This window comes from Bos grunniens, chromosome 4, assembly GCF_055505025.1.
Source record: "Bos grunniens cultivar Pamir isolate PY7600 chromosome 4, Bosgru_T2T1.0, whole genome shotgun sequence".
Taxonomy (NCBI): domain Eukaryota; kingdom Metazoa; phylum Chordata; class Mammalia; order Artiodactyla; family Bovidae; genus Bos; species Bos grunniens.
Window position 1 is genome coordinate 73,747,884 of NC_141168.1, and position 20,350 is coordinate 73,768,233.

General features: G+C 38.4%; 1 protein-coding gene across 28 annotated transcripts in view; it reads left to right on the top strand.

The window, feature by feature from the left end:
• Positions 1–20,350, top strand: part of SRPK2 (SRSF protein kinase 2) — a 239,413-nt gene that overhangs the window by 10,098 nt on the left and 208,965 nt on the right. For 3 of the 28 annotated variants that reach the window (XM_086396960.1, XM_086396965.1, XM_086396966.1), the window contains exon 1: positions 11,766–12,599. The exons of 23 other annotated variants lie outside the window; for them this stretch is intronic. In XM_086396960.1, coding sequence (XP_086253086.1) covers positions 12,467–12,599 — 133 coding nt within the window. In that variant the 5' untranslated portion in view covers positions 11,766–12,466. Of the gene's footprint in view, positions 1–11,015; positions 11,129–11,765; positions 12,600–20,350 lie in introns of those variants that run through there. 2 more of the 28 variants (XM_086396974.1, XM_086397004.1) reach the window with 2 other exon arrangements.

Below are 20,350 nucleotides of genomic sequence, written 5' to 3' on the forward strand. Positions count from 1 at the left end.
TCCCTATTGTTCTAATTACTGTAGTTCTGAGTACTTTTTAGGCTTTTGTAGGGCAAGGGCTCTCCCACATATCCCATATACACTTTGTCATTCTTGGTTTCAGAATTTTTTTGGCTGTTCTTGCATATTATTAAGATTATATTTCTAAGTTCCTCCTCCAGTTTATTTTTGCTGTTTAGTTTAAAATAATACTGAGTTCACTACCAGGGCCTGGGTTCCATCCCTGGTTGGGGAACTAAGATCCCTTATGGCAGAGCCAAAAAAAAAGAAGAAAAAGAAGACAAAAATGACTCACGTTGTCACCATTTAGCAGGATACTCACACATGAAAAATTGTTAATATTTTGGTATTTTTCTTTCTAGTTTTCTTTTAATCCTTGTTTCTTTTTTGTGTTATCTCATATATGATTTTGTATCCTGTCACTGCTGTTTTGTCATTAATGTTTTTAATATTCTTTATTTTCTCATGATCAATTATTAATGACAGTACTTAACTGCTTAATTTGTTTGAATATTTGTTGCTAGAAAATGTTTACTGTCAGGCATTATAATATTTCAGTGAACATCTTTGCATTTCAGATTTTCTTAGATTATATGGAATCTTAGAAATGGAAATATTAACTGAAAGATAGTGAACCTTTTTAAGACTCTTAATTTTGGAACATTCTTAAGAGTCACCAGGGCTGGAACTAGCTAATTATAGGATGTGAAGAGGAAAGCAATAAAAGAACAATGACAAAATTTGACTGAAGATGTTATACCTAATGAGGATTAAGAAGGTTGGGAGTTGTCTGGAGATGGGCAAGAGATTTCGTTTTTGGCACACTGTATTTGAAGTGACATCTATCCAAAGGGAAGTGCATTATGGGGGGTTGGTATACGGGTGGGAAGCTGGGACTTAGAATATACCTTTGAGGACAGTTGGGACAACAAGATCAGCTTACTGAAGAGAAGGGAATGGAGAGAAGAGGGCTGGAGCCTGAAACTTGGAGAATGCCACTGGACAAAATAAGACAAAGGAAGCTAAAGATCAGTTTAAAGAGGATAAATAAATGGGAGAAGGAAGTTTAAGGAAACCGAGATTTGAGAAGAGTTCATTACATTTGTTAATTTAGTTCATCATTGATGGCCTTTATATTTCAGAGGTGAGTATTTCTTCCTCCTGCCTCCATCTCTCCCTCCTTCCTTCTCTTCCTTTCTTACCTATCATTTTCTCATCGTCTGGCCCAGGTAGATAAAGTATTTTTTGTGTTGATGACTAAGGATTAAGAAATTTTTTTCTAGCTCTGTTTGTATCAAAGGTCTAATAGACCCCTAGATTTTTATTACCAAATCTTATATTCTCTCTCTTTTTTTTTTAAGTCATTACCTGGAGTTGCCAGGTTTTTAAGCTTGTACCCTGCCTTGATTCCAGGAGCACTGTCAGCCAAGGATAAAGGTAGCACAGCCTAATCTAGACTCCTGGTTTGTGTGGATAGCTATTAGCCATTTTTTTTCTTTCTTTCCTTTGTTTTGGTGTGGGTGCTCAATTTTGTTGTGTATGTCTCCAAGGGAACATTTCAGATTGTTTGTATTACAAAATTCTTCATGTACCTGACTATAAGACAGCTTTGGTTATAAGTCCCCTAATTCCCCAATGAGAAATTTTAAATTTTATACAACTTGGAAATAAAAATTTTATAGATATAGATGGAGTAGTTAAATGTTCACTTATGATATTTAATCTCTTAATTACAAATACATTTAAATTCACACATTATATTGGGTTGGCCAAAAAGTTCATTTGGATTTTTCTGAAACATCTTCCCCAATACATTAGTTTAGAAGTACCTCATGTTTCATGAAGTAGTTTTATTCAGACATTCACATTTGTAACATCAGTGACTTATCATTAGAAATGGTTTTTCACTCACCACACAAAAAATGGAAATATATGTAGTGATGGCTGTGTTAATTAACTTGATTGTGGTAATCATTTCACAAAGATATGTATGTTGAATTATGTTGTACACTTTGAATATATACAATTTGATCAGTTATGTACCTCAGTAAAGCTGAAAAAAGTTATCAAAATTGTGAAACTGCAGAAGCTGAGTACTTGGTTATGGAGATTCACTACTGTCTTTATTTTTCTGTTTATAAAAATAAATTAAAAAATTTTTTTGAAAAGTGCTTTTTGAATCAGTTTTTTCCAGAACACATGATACATATTTTTAAAAACTTTCCCCCTAGTTTTATTGAGAAATAATTGACATAAATTTTTGTGTAACTCTAAGGTGTACAGCAGAACAGTTTGATATACATAATTGAGTAAATGATTACCACAGTAGATTTAATTAACTTCCATCATGTCATATAGATAAAATAAAGAGAAAGAAAAAAAAAATTCTCTTTAAAGAGAAAGGAAAAATATTCTCTTTGTGATGAGAGCTCTTAGGATCGCTCTCCACAGCTTTGCTGTATGCCATATAGTCACATGTGCACATGATTAACTAGTCGTCATGTTGTACATTACTTCTCTGTACTTATTTATCTTATAACTGGAAGTTGGTACCTTTGACATCTTCCAGTTCACTCTCTCCCCATCCCTTGCCTCACAAATCTGATTTCTTTAAAAACTTTATTTCCTAGAACAATTAAAATTTATAGAAAAGCTGTGAAAGGTAGTACAGAGAGAGCACGTGGTATTTATGTCAGTCCAAACTGAGATGTATCATCCTTGAATCCATAGATGATACTATCACTGGATATTTTATCCAAGTGTAACGAACTTTTTGCAAAACTCTGAGGCTTTTTGTTTTTCCTTCATTTATTGTTTGGAATTGCATTTGTTACCATTTAACGATTGACTTACTTTTCCAAAAAATTTTTTAAAAGATTTGTGTATGGCAAAGTCATGTCCGACTCTTTGCCACCCCATGGACTGCAGCACAGGACCAGGCTTCCCTATCCCTCCCTATCTCCCAGAGTTTGCTCAAACTCATGTCCATTGAATTGGTGTTGCCTTCCAACCATTTCATCCTCTGTTACTCTTTTCTTCTGATGCCCTCAATCTTTCCCAGCATCAAAGTCTTTTCCAGTGAGTTGGCTCTTTGCATCAGGTGGCCAGAGTATTGGAGCTTCAGCTTCACCATCAGTCCTTCCAATGAATATTCAGGGTAGATTTCCTTTAGGTTTGACTGGTTTGATCTCTTTGCTGTCCAAGGGACTCACGGTAGTCTTCTCTAGCACCACAGTTCAAAAGCATCAGTTTTTCGGCACTCAGTCTTCTTTATGGTCCAGCTCTCACATCTGTACATGACTACTGTAAAAATAACAGCTTTGATTATATGGACTTTGTCAGCAAAGTGATATCTCTGCTTTTTAATATGCTGTCTAGGTTTGTCATAGCGTTTCTTCCATGGAGCAAGCATGTTTTAATTTCATGGCTACAGTCACTGCAGTGATTTTGGAGCCCAAGAAAATAAAGTCTGTCACTCTTGGCGTTTTTTCCCCCCATCTATTTGCCATGGACCAGATGCCATGATCTTAGTTTTTTGAATGTTGAGTTTTAAGCCAACTTTTCCAGTCTCCTCTTTCACCCTCATAAGAGGCTCTTTAGTTCCTACCTCACTCACTTTCTGCCATTAGAGTGGTATTATCAGCACATCTGAGTTTGTTGATATTTCTCCCAGCAATCTTGATTCCAGCTTGTGCTTCATCTAGCCTGACATTTTGCATGATGTACTACTCTGCATAGAAATTAAATAAGCAGGGTGACAGTATACTGCCTTGACCTACTCCTTTCTCAATTTTGAACCAGTTCCATGTCTGTTTCTGTTAATTCTTGACCTGCATACAGTTTTCTCAGGAGGTAGGTAAGATGGTCTGGTATTCCCAACTCTTTAAGAATTTCCCACAGTTTGTAGTGATTCACAAGGTCAAAGGCTTTAGCGTAGTCAATGAAGCAGAAGTAGGTATTTTTCTGGAATTCTCTTGCTTTTTCTGTGATCCAAAGGATGTTGGCAATTTGATCTCTGGTTCCTCTGCCTTTCCAAATCCAGCTCATACATCTAGGAGTTCTCAGTTTGTGTACTGCTGAAGCCTAGCTTGAAGGATTTTTATAATTCCAAAAATATGTTGGAATTATTTGCCTGTTTTTAAATTGATTTTATTGGGTTGATGTCTCTAAGTCTCCCAAATTAGTATTGATTAAAGTGATTTCAGACAGTTCCCCAGTTGGTCATCAGTAAAGTGTGTTTTGTCCCTTCCCTCTCTTCTCGGTCTGACCAAGACTCATCTGAGTCAGGCTTCTCTAGGAATGATCATTATGTCACCCTCTGCCATCAAACCTAGCATTCCTATAATCCTGATTGTTCATTTCCTCTGGAAGATTCTTTTTTTTTTTTTTTTTTTGCCTTATTATGTTAAAAATAAGATACTTGAGAGCAGTCTATCTCTTTAAAGACTTTATAAGGACTAGAATCTAAGGCAACTACCTCTTTTTTTGAGGGATAATTTTTGTGAAAAGACCATGGTTTATACTTGGGCTTATATGATACTTTATGCCGAGTCCTTAGCCTTACTGGATAAATCCTACAAAATGTAGTTTTGTTCCTGATACTTGAATTCAGTTCAAAATTAATTGACCTATCAATTCCAGAGTGTGTGTTTTCCAGCTATTTTTTGGATATATTCTTAATGTAAATATTTTTAAGCTTTATAATTCTCAAGTTAGGGTCTTAGAATGTAGATCCTAAAAGGATAGGGACAAGAGGGACTATCTGTATGAGATTGTTGATTGCTTTAAACTTGGCTGTGTGTCCCACAAGAGCATAGAGTGTGGGTGCCGTGTCCCCTGTAGTACCTCAGTGTAGTGGATGTGCCCCTAGACAGCTGTGGGCACAGACTAGGCAGGGTGGGTGAAGGAGTAAAGACAGATTCCAACTCCAGGAAGCAGAAGTTTGAGATACGGGAGGGACAAGAAGGACAGTACACTGAGAAGTAACGCCTGACTCTTGTGCCTCCCGTGGCTGGGAGCATCTTTGCTCACCAGGTGCTGCTCTTGCTTCTGGCACAAGGAACAGAGCTTGCTGCCACTGTTTCTGCTGTCAGTCAGCTGTTCCCACCGGTTACACAGGGAGTCTGCGGTTATTTTTACGTCTAGAGTATGCCAGTGAAAGTTTTTTTTTGGGAGATGGGTTACATGATGTCTTTTATTCTAAAATAGGATGTACAGTAAGTCTCCTACATACGAACGTTCAAGTTGTGAACTTTCAAAGATGCGAACGTGTGTGCCATCAGTGTCAGATGTGAGTGAAATTGCAGCTTGCTGTTGGTCTTCTATTGCTGACGGTCCTTCAGCTCCACCATCTCCCACCTCCTCTCCCTCCTCCAGTCAGTTACTCTTCTTGCCTGTTCACTTGATGCCAGCCAGCCCCTGTATGCCAGCTGTTGTAGTGTACTACTGTACTTTCCAAGATTAAAAATGTTTTTTTGTTGTTCATTTATTTTTTGTGTATTAATATTATTTGTGTTGAGAATGTTATAAACCTCTTACAGTTGAGTACTGTGTAGCTGATTGGGTTGGTTGCGCACCAAGGCTAACTTTGGACTTAACGTGCTCTTGGAATACAACTTGTATGTATGTATGTAGGGGGCTTTCTATAAGTGTTATTGTATCACTGATGTAAAATTGACTGTGTTCTTTTCACAACTGAAATGTATTGCCTTAGGTTGTGGATCTGAGAATGCAGCAAAATAGCCAGGACTTTAGAGAGCACCTGGACAAGTGTTTTTCAGTCTTTGTAGTAGGAGAACGTTTTTTGGGCTGAGAGCCATGCCATGCAGCTTGTGGGATCTTAGTTTCCTGGCCAGGGATTTAATCGATGCTTTTGAGAGTGGAAATGCAAAACTCTAACCACTGGACCACGAAGGAATTCCTGCAGAATGCTTTTAAAATAAAATTTTTACCTAGAACTCTATTATATGTAAAGTGGAAAAACTATCTCTTGGTCTTTCCCTCATATACTATAGTGCTTCTTCAAGGCAGCTTCTTGAAAAAGAGCTTAAAATTCTTCAGTCCTTTATTTCTTCTTTTGTCCTTCAGTGCAGAAGTTCCAGTGAAGGAGTAGTGAGGGGGACTGAAGAAGCAGGTACTTAGTTAAGGTCACCTGTCTTTAGTTTCTGAGCCGGTTTAGTGCTGGGTAGGCTGCTAGATTCTGATTCACTGGCCTTCAACATTACCATATAGTCTGCAGAAAGCAAATCTTTCTGGGACTAACACAGAAGGTAAAGTTTTTAGCCCCTAGAGATTGTTGCAAGAACCTTATTTTTATTTTTTAAAATATATATTTATTATTTATTTAATTACCTTGATTGCACTGGGTCTCAGTCATAGCACGCAGGATCTTTCAGTTGCAGCATTCGGTGTGCTGGACCTTTAGTTGCCTGTGGGACCTAATTCCCTGACCAGGGATCAAACCCAGACACCTTGCATTGGGAGTGCACAGTCTTAGCCACTGGGCCACCAGAGAAGTCCCCAGAAATCTATTATTTTCCAGTTCTAGATGCTGGAAGTTGAGATCAAGGTCTCAGCATGACCGAGCTCCTTCTGAAGTCTCTAGATGAGGGTCCTTCCTTGCCTCTTCCAACTTCCGTGGCATTCCTTGGCTTGGGGCTGCATCACCTAACCTCTGCCTCCATCATCACATGATGTTCTTCCTATGTGCCTGTGTCCAACTTTCTTTTTTAAAAATTTATTTGTTTTAATTGGAGGCTAATTACTTTACAATATTGTAGTGGTTTTTGCCATACATCGACATGAATCAGCCATGGCCGCACATGTGTTCCCCATCCAGAACCCCCCCTCCCACTTCCCTCCCCATCCCATTGCACCAGCCCTGAACACCCTGTCTCATGCATCGAACCTGGTCTGACGACCTGCTTCACATATGATAACATACACGTTTCAGTGTTACCCTATCAAATCATCCCACCCTCGCCTTCTCCCAGAGTCCAAAAGACTGTTCTTTACATCTGTGTCTCTTTTGCTGTCTCACACAGAGGGTCATCGTTACCATCTTTCTAAATTCCATATATTTGTGTTACTATACTGGTATTGGTGTTTTTCTTTCTGGCTTACTTCACTCTGTATAATAGGCTCCAGTTTCATCCATCTCACCTTGAATGAGAACTGATTCAAATGGATTCTTTTTAATGGCTGATAATACTTCATTGTGTATATGTACCACAGGTTTCTTATCCATTCGTCTGCTGAGGGACATCTAGGTTGCTTCCATGTCCTGGCTATTATAAATAGTGCTGCAGTGAACATTGGGGTACACATGTCTCCTTCAGTTCTGGTTTCCTCGGTGTGTATGCCCAGCAGTGAGATTGCTGGGTCATATGGCAGTTCTATTTCCAGTTTTTTAAGGAATCTCCACACTGAAGAACCTTATTTTTAAATTCTTCCTTTTACTGTCAGAAAAACAAAGGTGAAAATACAGTTTTTTTCCTTTGAATGGAAACTGCTCTTAGCATGTGACATGGACGTGAACTGTTTTATCATATGGATATATGGTAGGAGTGGGATAGAAATTTTAGTATACAGTAAGATAGTTTTCTATTTTTTAAGGGTTAGTTATGTTTTCTGTCTTAGTTTTAGAAACTTGATTTTTCAGTTCCTACAACACTAAGGCTTTCTGTATCCTTTATCTACGTAATAGACAGCCAGCACCCTGTAGGTTTTACAGTAATAGCAGATCTGTTCTCTTCCCCTTGACTCCACTGATGCCCACTACCTTCACTGTCTTTGCGATCAAGTTAAGGGACACCCGAGGATACGTTTACCTTTCAGAGGATCCTAGGGGGTATAATTTTACTCTTAAAGTTTGAATCCTGATACTTGGTGTAGGCAAAACCTGTCTTAGCTTAAAAGAGTCATAGTTTCCCCTTTTTCTGAAGTCTGGTTACTCTTTGAATATTCTTTGCTGAGGCTGATCCTGCTGTCAGAAGGAGGTGACTAGGGTTCAAGTTTTGAAGGCATCACTTTCCTCAGTGGTGTAAGATAAATTATTTAATTCTTCTAAGTCTTATAGTTTTCTTCTTAAAATAGAGCTGATAATATGTCTCAGAGAATAAATGTAAGGAATCAATAATTTAATTATATCTGTGTAGTACATAATAAACTGTAAGTAGCAGCTGTTAGTTATTTTATGGTGTTTCAGTTGTATTTTAGGGTTTTTTATAATAGGCAAAAAGAAAAGCTGTGGAATTAGTATAAAATTTTATTAAGCATCTAAATATGAACATGTCTTTAGTTATTTTGGCCAGCTTAATTTTTTTTTCTCATTAATAATGCCTGCTAGTTATGGATAGGACATATGTTGTCTAAGGATAAGTCCTCAAGGTGAATTAGAGCAACAAAATTACCATTAGATCTAGAAATCATTGTTTGTAGCAGGTGATCTCTAGGTCTATAATTTGAAACTAGACTAAGGGAATGGGGGGGAGATTAAGACATGTGATAAAAGGAATGGGTAATCCTGGTAGTGGTTTTAAAAATTCATTTTTTATTTTTTAATTATGTTTAGGCTGAGTCTAGGGGCTTCTCTGGTGGTTCAGATGGTAAGGAATCTGCAATGTAGGAGACTCGGCTTTGATCCTTGAGTCAGGAAGATCCCCTAGAGAAGGGAATGGCAACCCCACTCCAGTATTCCTGCCTGGAGAATTCTCATGGATTGAGGAGCCTGGCGGGCTTTAGTCCATTGGGTCACAGAGTCAGACATGACTGAGCGACTGACACACACACAGGCTGAGTCCAAGAGGGTAATAAACATTTAGTATTTCTTGTTTTATGAGATAAAATTATTTTGGGCAAGATTGAAAAATTACTTCTTGTTAAAGGAATTCTAGTTTCCTGTTAGCTTATATTAGGAAATCAAAGTGAAGTTTTCCCACGAAAAGAATTCTTAATAAACTGAGTTGAGAACTTTGGCTAATAAAGGATTAAGGTGGCTGTCAGGCCTGAACCACAGTATGTATTGTTGTTAGCATAGGAAATGCTTCGCAGACTACCGGTCTCAGAGACTTCCCTTTCCCATACCTTGCCTCCCGTGTTTTCCACAAGACCAGAGAAATTCCTCTGACTCTATAATCTGAAGTTTAAAAAATTTTGAAAATAAGCCCCATTCCTTATGTTTGATATAGTTGCAGTCTTAACACTGCATTATGGAAGAGCAGGCTGAACATGATTTATTATGTTTAATTTTTATCAACCTTAGATTGGGTTTTTGTATTTAGAATTTCCTTATTTTTAAAAATTGGGCTTTAAAATTTTTCAGCTATTTAGAATCCATTTATCCTCCCAGAAAGAGGCCTCAGTTTTGTGTGGGGTTTATCTCTTATGTGTTTTTGATTCACATACTTTGGGTCCTTTCCACATTTCCCAAGGATAGATCACAGACTATTTCAGTTGTACAGTCTAGGGCCACAGTGAGACCGTCCATCCAGAGCTAACTCCAGGGCTTTGCTTTCTCCTATTGGCTTGACTGTTAGAGAATGTGAAATGGAGTTCTGAAGCCATTTTGTCACCAGGCAGATCTCAAAAATGAGCAGAGAACAGAGCCTAGCCAAGAAATGGAGAAACAGTCAGTCCTGATGATGATGTTTAAACGTGTGCTGGAGCATGGACTGCCTGCTGGGCTTTTAGTTATTTGCTTAAGCCAGATTGAGTTGCATTTTCTGTTACTTAAGACTGAAAGAGCAACATTATTTCTAATGACCAAGGGATAGAACTGAATGTCCATCAGCTGATAAACAAAATGTAGTATTATATCCACACAGTAGTTTATCAATTAGTAATAAAATGACTGACGTCCTCTTACAACAACATAGATTTACCTTGACAACATTTTGCTAAATGAAAGAAGACAGTCATAAACATATTCCATTGACATGAAATGCCAGGCATAGGCAAATCCATAGAGTGTTTGCCTAGGGCTATGGGAAAAGGGAAATGATTGTTGATGGATATGCGTTTCTTTTGGGGGTGATGAAAATATTCTAAAACTGATGATGGTGATGGTTGTACAGCTCTGTACCAAAAGTCATTGAGTTGCATATTTTAAATGGGTGTGAATTATGTCTAATATGGCTATTTAAACAAAATTGAAAAACTGAAATAATTCTAAAAGATAACACTTATTATTCTCATTTTGCATATGAGGTACTGAGGCACAGAAAGCAGCAGGTCTGTTGTTGAGAGATGGTAGGTTGTAGAGCTGGGATTCAGAACCACTGGTCTGATTACCGAGGCCAAGCGTACAGTTGTGCTGTTCTGCCTTTTTCAAAGACAAGGCTCATCTGTATGGAACTTTGAAATTGGGAGTTGCTTAGCACTTAGTCAGTCTAACCTTTCATTTTACTGATGAGAAAATTAAACCTTGGATAATGCAATGACTTATAAGATTGCCAAGTAAATTAGTGGCAGCCTGGGATTTGTGACCTACCCAAAGAGACAGGCAAGTGAACAACCAACAGTGGCAGAAGGTGGAGGGGTTAGTGGCCAATCGAGATGCAGGCCTTGTGCATGTAAAATAAGGGAAGGGCCGTTTAGTTCGGATGACTGCACGAGGGGATCTTCATAATAAAGGCCATGACGTTCTGAGAGGATTGCTGGTGTAAACAGATGTGTTAGGGAGAGAATGAGGGGCCCTAAATATACAGCGGGGTGCAGGTGGTTCCCAGTGGGAAAAATCATGAAGTGCTATCAAGGTAATGTGAAGGAATTCTGACTTGCTGTAAGCAGTGGGAACCATTGAAGATTTTTGGGAAGCTGAATAGCACGAACACATGCTTGAGAAAGATAATGGGCACCTTATGTAAAGGATGGGTTGAGGTGGGAGCAAAAAGTGAAGAGAGAAACTTCAGCAGGTTGTCGCCATGGTCTAGGTGCGAGAGGAGGGTGGTTGTGGTAGAAATGGAAAGGGGATGGATATGAGAGTCTGCACAGGTGGAGTCCCTGGGACTTGGCAGTTAATAGGAAGCATGCTAGATTGTAAGTTCTTGGGCGGGGGCAGTGTGGCCAGCTTGCAGTGTATCCCTGGCACCCAGCACAGTGTCTCATACATTTATTGAAAGCAGAAGGGGTAAGATTTTAATAAGACTTTGGACATCTTCTCTGACTTCATAGAGTTTGGTTTGTTAATAAATAGAGCAGGACTGGAGATGGGAAGAAGGGAAAAAAAGTATAAGGAATAACAGGAAATGCAAAAAATTCAGATTTTGTTGAATTTGAAGTATTTGTGAGACATTCACGTGGAGCTGTTAAGCTGGGGAAACTGGGATCCTGACTCAAATGGGAGGGAGAGCTGCAGTAGGTTTTGGAGCATTTGCAAAAGGGTCACCATTGAGGCGATGAGAATGAATAGGAGAGAGCTTTGAAGATAACCTACATTTGGAAGGGGCAGGCAGAGGAGCAGCAGCAGTAGCAGAGACCAGAAGAGGACCCTGTTATTATTAGTTCCTTCTCTGGAAGCCAAAGGAAGGGACAGTTTTAGGTGAGCTTTAGGTACAGCCCGGGAGTGAGTGAAGTAAATGAAGACCAGTGAAACAGGCTGTTGGACAACTTAGGAGAGTAATGGAGGTGTTCCCTGCTGAGAATTGGTAACTTTTTAAAAAATCTAGAGAAAGCTGCTAGTAAAGGGCAGATAAAAGAAATAAGATTAGTAACAGTGCATATTTACTGAACTTTCACTGTGTATTGGGTACCATGGCAAGTGCTGGACCCATTTTTTGATTTAATCATAGTTGACTCTAAGAGGTAAGGTAATGGAAATATTATTGTAAAATGGAGTGTTTTAAAAATAATTTAAAAAATGATTATGTATCATGTTACAGATGGCCAAGTGAGCCTGAGAAAGTGCTCTTAGTCCGGGTCACAAAGCTTCTTTTGACAGGTGACCTGCAGAGCCTACACTCTTTACTGTTAATTGTTTTTTTTAATTGAAGTATAGTTGAGTTTTCACCGGTAGTTTTGATAGCAAAGTGTTAGTCACACTTTGTTGAGAGACTTGTTTTCCTTCCTCTTTGTTTTATTTATTACTGTGTAACAAATTGTCTTAATTACCAAGATGTACACATTAAATATCTTAGAGTTTTTTGTTTGTCTGTTAAGCTTAGAGCCAGAAAAAGAAAACCCCAGCAAACCATGGTGTCTTAATACAACAAACATTTATTGCCTCGTAGTTTCTGAGGATTAGGAATTCAGAAGCAGCATAGCTGGGTGGTTCTGGCTCAGGTTTCAGTCATTTGAAGGCCTGGCTGGGGCTGGAGCAGCCGCTTCCAATCTGGCTTGCGATGGCTGTTGGCAGGAGGCCTTGCTTCTTTGCCATGTGGACCTCTCCTTGAGTGTCCTCGCAACATGTCAGCTGGCTGCATCCAGAGTGAGGAGTAGAGAGAACAAGGAGGGCCCTACAGTGCTCTTTATGACCTACTCTGGCAAGTCTCACACCTACCCTTGGAAGTCTCACACATGTCACTTCTGCCACATTTTATTTGTTAGAAGTGAGACAGTTGAAATTGGAACACAGTTTAAAATAAAAGCTATCAGAAAAAAAGGTGAGTTACTGAGGAGAGCCTTAGGTTCTGCTCTTTGAGGAGAGTTGTATTAAATAATTTGTGAACATATTTTTAGAGCTACCACACATATCAGGTATACTGCAGAGGAAAGGCCCTGGGTGAGGAATAGGAAGACTTGGGTTCCAGCTAGTTCTGCTGATTGCTGCCGTGTCTGCTGACGACGTGATTTACTTTCCCTCCATGTCTGTCCGCTCTAGGGGAAAAAAGGTTGTAACACTGCAGTCTACTGCACAGTGTGTCCTAAAAGTGGTAGCAAGTAGATGGCTTCTGTGTACTTCAAAGTGGTGTGGGCGTCTGATCCCAGTCCTGCTGCTGGTGACTGTACAATCTTGAGCATGTTATTTAACCCATTGGTTCTCGTTTCCTTGTTTGTGAAACAGGAGATAGATTTGTATCTCCTGGGGCTACTCTGAGAGTTAAATGAGAGTTCATGTGACTTATTTAGCATGATGCCTGCATGTTTTAGGCCAGGTGTTACTTAATAAATAGTGACTTTAGGACTCTCTTGCTTGTGTGCATCCTCTCTTTCTTGGCCTTTACCCAGTACTTGGAACTTTCTCCTGGTTATTCATGAAGAATCCCTGTTTTATAGGGTATTAAAGTATGATTATAGTTTAAAGCTGCCATTATTATTGTCACTTTCATATATGTTTTTGGCAAGCTCAAGTGTGTTTCTTTAAATAAAACTCTTTTTAAGAATTTATCACCTGATTGTGCAGAACTGATTTGGTTAGAAAGTATTTCAAACTATTCTGCACCACATAGTGACTTAATAAAATTGTCAAGTAATTATAGTCTCATTAGTATTAACACATATCATTTGTGTGAACCAGTTTGAAACTGTTTTGGTTTTCTGAACTTTCTTTTTCTGAGAGAAATTTCCAGTTGTGATGTAATTGCATCTTTTATGCATAATTGAGACCTTTGAGATGTCTTTGGTAGTGGTAAGTTAGGATTAATTGTGCAAATGATCACTTAAGTTTTTTTAATAGCGGCTCATAAACTGTTGAAGATGATATACATATAACCTCTTACTGAAACTTTAGGTTTTATTATGTTAAAAAATATATATCGTAAACTATCTTAACCATTTAAAAAATATTTCTATATTAGTATGGCTGCACACATGGATCTTGAATCTTAGTTGTGGCATGTGGGATCTTGTTCTCTGACCAGGGATCAAACCTGAGCCCCTGCATTGGGAGTGCAGAGTCTTGGCTACTGGAACACCAGGGAAGTCCCCATTTTAATCATTTTTAATTGTACATACTGTTCAGTGGCATTAAGTACATTGGTATTGTTATGCAGTCATCACCACCATCCATCTCCAGAACATTTTCATTATTCCAAATTGAAACTCTGTACTTGTTAGAATCTGGGATTTTATTAAACATTTTTTAAACTAGATGCCATTATGAAAACCATCTGATTTTTAAATTTTTAAAATGACTGATGCAAGATTCATTGCACCTCCATTTGCTACAGTAGAAAATAACAAGTGGACACTACCTACATAGAGCAGCAGTGTATTTGTAGTAAAATATCTTTATGAAGGTCTTAGATAGCTCATTTGATATAGTAGACATTTTCAATAGCAGCAAAATATTATGGCTTTCTCTTTGGAGATGATTGTAAATAATTTAATACATAACAGCATACAGAACTTTTGCTTTAAGTTCTCTTTGGAAAAAATTTGTATCACATTTGCTGTAGAACCAGTTTCCTATCACATGTAAGAAGTGTGGTTGAGGTGAAAAGCTGAAAGCCTTTCTGCTAAATTCAGGAACAAGACAGGGATGCCCACTCTTACCTCTTCTGTTTAACATCTTGGAATTCTTAGCCACAGCTGTAGAGAAGAAAGAGAAATAAAAGGTAGCCCAATTGTAAGGGAACAGGTAAAAATGTCACTATTTGCGATTGATAGTTACTTTCTATATAGAGAACCCTAAAATCTCCACACAAACACTAGAACTAATAAATGAATTCAGCAGAATAGCAGGATATGAGATTAATATACAGAAATCTGTTGTGTTTCTGTATACTAACAATGAAAGAGAAAGTAAAAAAAAAAAAAAATCCTGTTTAAAATATGCCGTGAAAACCACCCCAGAAACTTAGGAGTAAACAAACTTAGCCATAGAGATGGAAGATCTGTATGCTGAAAGTTGTAAATCACTGATAAAGGAAATTAAAGATGATTTAAAAAAATAGATATTTCATGCTCTTGAATTAAAAGAATATTGTTAAAATGGTATACTACCCAGAGCAGTCTACAGATTTCATGCAGTCCCTATCAAATTACCCTTGACATTATTCACAGAACTAGAAGAGATAATCCTAAAATTTATATGGAGTCACAGAAGAACAGAAAGCAGTTCTGAGAAAAAAGATCAAAGCTGGAGGCATAACATTTCCAGATCTCAGACTATCCTTCAAAGCTGCAGTAGTCAAAACATTTTGGTATTGGCACAAAAACAGACAGTAGATCAGTGGAACAGAATAGAGCCCAGAAATAAACCTGTCCACACTCCTGTGGTCAGTTAATTGTAGACAAAGAAGACAAGAATACACAATGGAGAAAAGACAGTTCCTTCACCTAGGGGTGTTGGGAAATGAAATTAGAACCCTTCTTTACTCCATGTACAAGGATAATCTCAAAGTGGTTGAAAGGCTTAAATACAGGACATGACACCATAAAACTCCTAGAAGAGAACATAGACAAAACATTTTCTGTAAATCATAGCAATGTTTTCTTAGGTCAGTCTCTCAAGGCAAAATAAATAAAAGTAATGATAAACAAATGGGACCTAATCAAACTTAAAAGCTTTTGCATAGCAAAGGAAACCATCAACAAAACAAAAAGTTAACTGATAGAGTGGGAGAAAATATTTGCATGGTATGACCAAGATGTCATACCAAATGGTATATGACCAAAATACGTAAACAGCTCATACAACTCAATATTGAAAAAATAAATGGGCAGAAGATCTAAATAGACATTTCTCCAAAGAAGACATACAGATGGCCAATAGGCACATGACAGGATGCTCAGCATCATTAATTACTAGAGAAATGCAAATCAAAACCACAATGAAGTATCACCTCACACCAGTCAGAGTGACCACCATCAAAAAGTCTATATAAATAATAAATGCTGGAGAGGGTGTGGAGAAAAGAGAACCCTCCTGTAGTGTTGGTGGGAATGTAAATTGGTGTAGCCACTAAGGAAAACAGTATGGACGTTCTTTAAAAAGCTAAAAATAGAGCTGCTATATGATCCAGCAGTCCCACTCCTCAGTATATATTCAGAAAAGATGTAAACTGTTAATTCAAAAAGATATATGCACTCCAGTGTTCAGAGCAGCACTGTTCACAATAGCTAAGACAATGGAGGGTGTCTATGCCCCAACCCCTGAATTGTTCAAGGGTTAATTTAGTTTGTACATATTCACTCTTTTATTGTGATAAAAAACCACAGTGTAAAAATTTTCTCATCCTAACCATTTTACCTGTACAGTCCAGGAGTGTTAACTCATTATTGACAGTGTTTTTTTTTTTTTGCAATAACTAGTGCCTTTGGCCAGTGATTTGTTATGTAAGTGAATATTGAAACATCTCTGGTGAATAACATTTGGGTCACAAAAGACGCATTAATACATCTCTGGTCAATACTGTGTTAATAACTTAACAAGTTGTGTAAAATAACTCTAGAACTTTTTCATCTTGGCAAATGGAATTGTCTACTTACTAAACAGCAACTCCTCCTCACTCTACACTTCATTCAGTTCAGTTGCTCAGTCGTGTCCGACTCTTTGCGACCCCATGAACCGCAGCATGCCAGGCCTCCCTGTTCATCACCAACTCCCTGAGTGCACCCAAACCCATGGTAGCTGTCACCATTTACTTTCTGTTTCTGAAAGTTTGACAACTTCATTGTTATTCAGTGGCCAAGTTGTGTCTGACTCTTTGCAAACCCACAAACTGCAGCACGCCTGGCTTCCCTGTCCTTCACTATCTCCCTAAGTTTGCTCAGACTCATGTCCCTTGAGTCAGTGATGCCATCCAACCATCTCATCCTCTGTTGTCCCCCTCTCCTGTTGCCCTCAATCTTTCCCAGCATCAGGGTCTTTTTCAATGAGTCAGTTCTTTGCATCGGGTGGCCAGAGTACTTAATCTTCAGCTTCAGCTGAATATTCCAATGAATATTCAAGGTTGCTACTTTTTGTAAATGGTATCATGCAGTATTTCTCTTTTTGTGACTGGCTTATTTCACTTAGCATAATATCCTCAAGGTTCATCCATGTTCTAGCATGTGACAAGATTTTCTTCTTTTTAAAGTCTGAATAATATTCCAATGTAAAAAATAAATCCATTGTATTTATATATATATATTTAAGAGTTAGTCTATTTCATAGATAAGTAACTGAAAATTTTATATTAATTTTGTAGTTCTGGTGTGGTATGTAATACTTTATTTCTCCTTGTAGACTTTTCACTTTTTAGTAAGTCCTTGATTTTTAAGAAACAAAAAACTTGTGTCTACAAATGTGTTGTGCCATTTAAATCCTACAGTCAGCAAAGTGCTTATAAAATAATCAGCAAAAGACTTAAAGCTGCTTCATTGGTATAGTCACTATGGATAACAATATGGAGCTTACTTAAAAAGCTAAAAACAGAACTATCATATGATCCATTCATGGGCATCTATTCAGAGAAAACCATACTTGGAAAGGATACATGTGTACCCCAGTGTTCATTGCAGCACTGTTTACAATAGCTAAGTCATGGAAGCATCCTAAATGTCCGTTGACAGATGAATGGATAAAGAAGATATGGTACATACACAATGGAGTATCACTCAGCCATAAAAAAGAATGAAATAATACCATTTGCAGCAACATGGATGGACCTAGAGATTATCATACTGTTGCAAGAAGGGGGACCCCTTCCAGGGCCTGAAACTGGGCTCTTGTCTAACACTCAGAAATGAATTGTCTGAGGAGACACATGTACTGACAAAGCAAGAGATTTTATTGGGAAAGGGCACCCGGGTGGAGAGCAGTAGGGTAAGGGAACCCAGGAGAACTGCTCTGTCAAGTAACTCATAGTCTAGGGTTATGGTGATGGGATTAGTTTCCGGGTTGTCTTTAGCCAGTCATTCTGACTCAGAGGCCTTTCTGGTGGTGCATGCCTTGTTTAGCTAAGATGGATGCCAGAGAGAAGGATTCTGGGAGGTGGTCAGACATGTGGCGTCTCCTTTTGACCTTTCCTAAACTCTTCTGGTTGGTGGAGGCTTACTAATTCCGTGTTCCTTACCAGGTCCTCCTGTCTTAAAACAACTCATGCAAATAGTTACTATGGTGCCTGGGCAGGGTGGGCAGTTTCAATCAGTGTACTTCCCCTAACAATACTAATTAAGTCAGACAGATAAACACAAATATATGAAATCACTTATATGTGAAATAAAAAAAATGATACAGAAGAACTTATTTAGAAATCAGAGATAGTCACAGATGTAGAAAACTTAAGGGGGAAAAGGGAAGGGATTAAATTGGGAAACTTAGGACTGATACAAGTACAGTACTATACATAAAATAGATACTGAATACGGACCTACTTTATAGCACAGGGAACTGTACTTAATACTCTGTAATGATCTATATGGGAAAAGAATGTAAAAAAGAGTGGATATCTAGATATATAACTGATTTACTTTGCCATACAGCAGAAGCTTAACATTGTAAATTGACTATACTTGGAAAAAATTTAAAAAGAAAAAGGTTTAAAGCTGCTTAAATATTAAATGCACGTAGTTAGGCAATGGAGTCTGGCTTTTTTGTTTTTTACAATTCCATAGAGACTTAGAGTTCATTGAGTTTTCATGAAACAGTTATTTGAGTGCTGGCTATATTTCATGCTCTGGCCAAAGGTGACAGGAAGGAGCTGTTTTCCATTTGAAAGAGAATTGTGTGATAATCAGAGTGATATAGAGAATTCTTCACTTTCCAGGACAATGAGATGTTGTAGTTGAGAATGTTAAAGATGCAGTTGAGCGTGGTTTAAAGCTAATAAGGAGGCTGAAATAGTTATTAATGAGCTATTCATTTTTCCAGAATGTTGTAAAGCTTTTAGAACCCTGGTAAAAGCATTCAAGATGATTATTTTGCTTTATGAGTTCTCCTAGGAAGAAGGTTTTTTCCAGCTTTTAATACAGTAAATACTTGTATCAAAAGACTTACTTGGTACTTCCCACATGGTAGGTGGCAGGAAGTAAGCATTTTACACTTTCCTTTTGAAGGAAGGGAGAAGTTAAGTTTCATTTTTATGTTTATTTTATGTTTATGAGGCAGGGAAATATGTAACAGGGCTGTCTGATAGAACTTTGTGTGATGGGTGATGGTAGAGATGTTCCGTATCTGTCTTGTCCAATATGGTGGCCACAAGCAAGCTCTTGAGCATTTGAGATACATAACTAGTTTGACTGAGGAACTGAAGTTTTAATTTTGTTTCAGTTCTGTTCAGTTCATCAGTCGTGTCCGACTCTTTGCGACCCCATGAATTGCAGCATGCCAGGCCTCCCTGTCCATCACCAACTTTCGGAGTTTACCCAAACTCATGTCCAACAAGTCGGTGATGCCATCCAGCCATCTCATCCTCTGTCGTCCCCTTCTCCTCCTGCCCTCAATCCCTCCCAGCATCAGGGTCTTTTCTAATGAGTCAACTCTTCTCATGAGGCGGCCAAAGTATTGGAGTTTCAGCTTCAGCATCAGTCCTTCAGATGAACACCCAGGACTGATCTCCTTTAGGATGGACTGGTTGGATCTCCTTGCAGTCCAAGGGACTCCCAAGAGTCTTCTCCAGCACCACATTTCAAAAGCATGAATTCTTCAGTGCTGTGCTTTCTTCACAGTCCAACTCTCACATCCATACATGACCACAGGAAAAACCATAGCCTTGACTAGACGGACCTTTGTTGGCAAAGTAATGTCTCTGCTTTTCAATATGTTATCTAGGTTGGTCATAACTTTCCTTCCAAGGAGTAAGCATCTTTTAATTTCATGGATGCAATCACCATCTGCAGTGATGTTGGAGCCCCCCAAAATAAAGTCTGACACTGTTTCCACTGTTTCCCCATCTATTCCCCATGAAGTGATGGGACCAGATGCCATGATCTTAGTTTTCTGAATGTTGAGCTTTAAGCCAACTTTTTCACTCTCCTCTTTCACTTTCATCAAGAGGCTTTTTAGTTCCTCTTCACTTTCTGCCATAAAGGTGGTGTCATCTGCAGATCTGAGGTTATTGATATTTCTCCCAGCAATCTTGATTCCAGCTTATGCTTCTTCCAGCCCAGAGTTTCTCATGATGTACTCTGCATAGAAGTTAAATAAACAGGGTGACAATATACAGCCTTGACGAACTCCTTTTCCTATTTGGAACCAGTCTGTTGTTCCATGTCCAGTTCTAACTGTTGCTTCCTGACCTGCATACAAATTTCTCAAGAGACAGATCAGGTGGTCTGGTATTCCCATCTCTTTCAGAATTTTCCACAGTTTATTGTGATCCACACAGTGAAAGGCTTTGGCATAGTCAATAAAGCAGAAATAGATGTTTTTCTGGAACTCTCTTGCTTTTTCCATGATACAGCAGATGTTGGCAATTTGATCTCTGGTTCCTCTGCTTTTTCTAAAACCAGCTTGAACATCTGGAAGTTCACGGCTCACATATTGCTG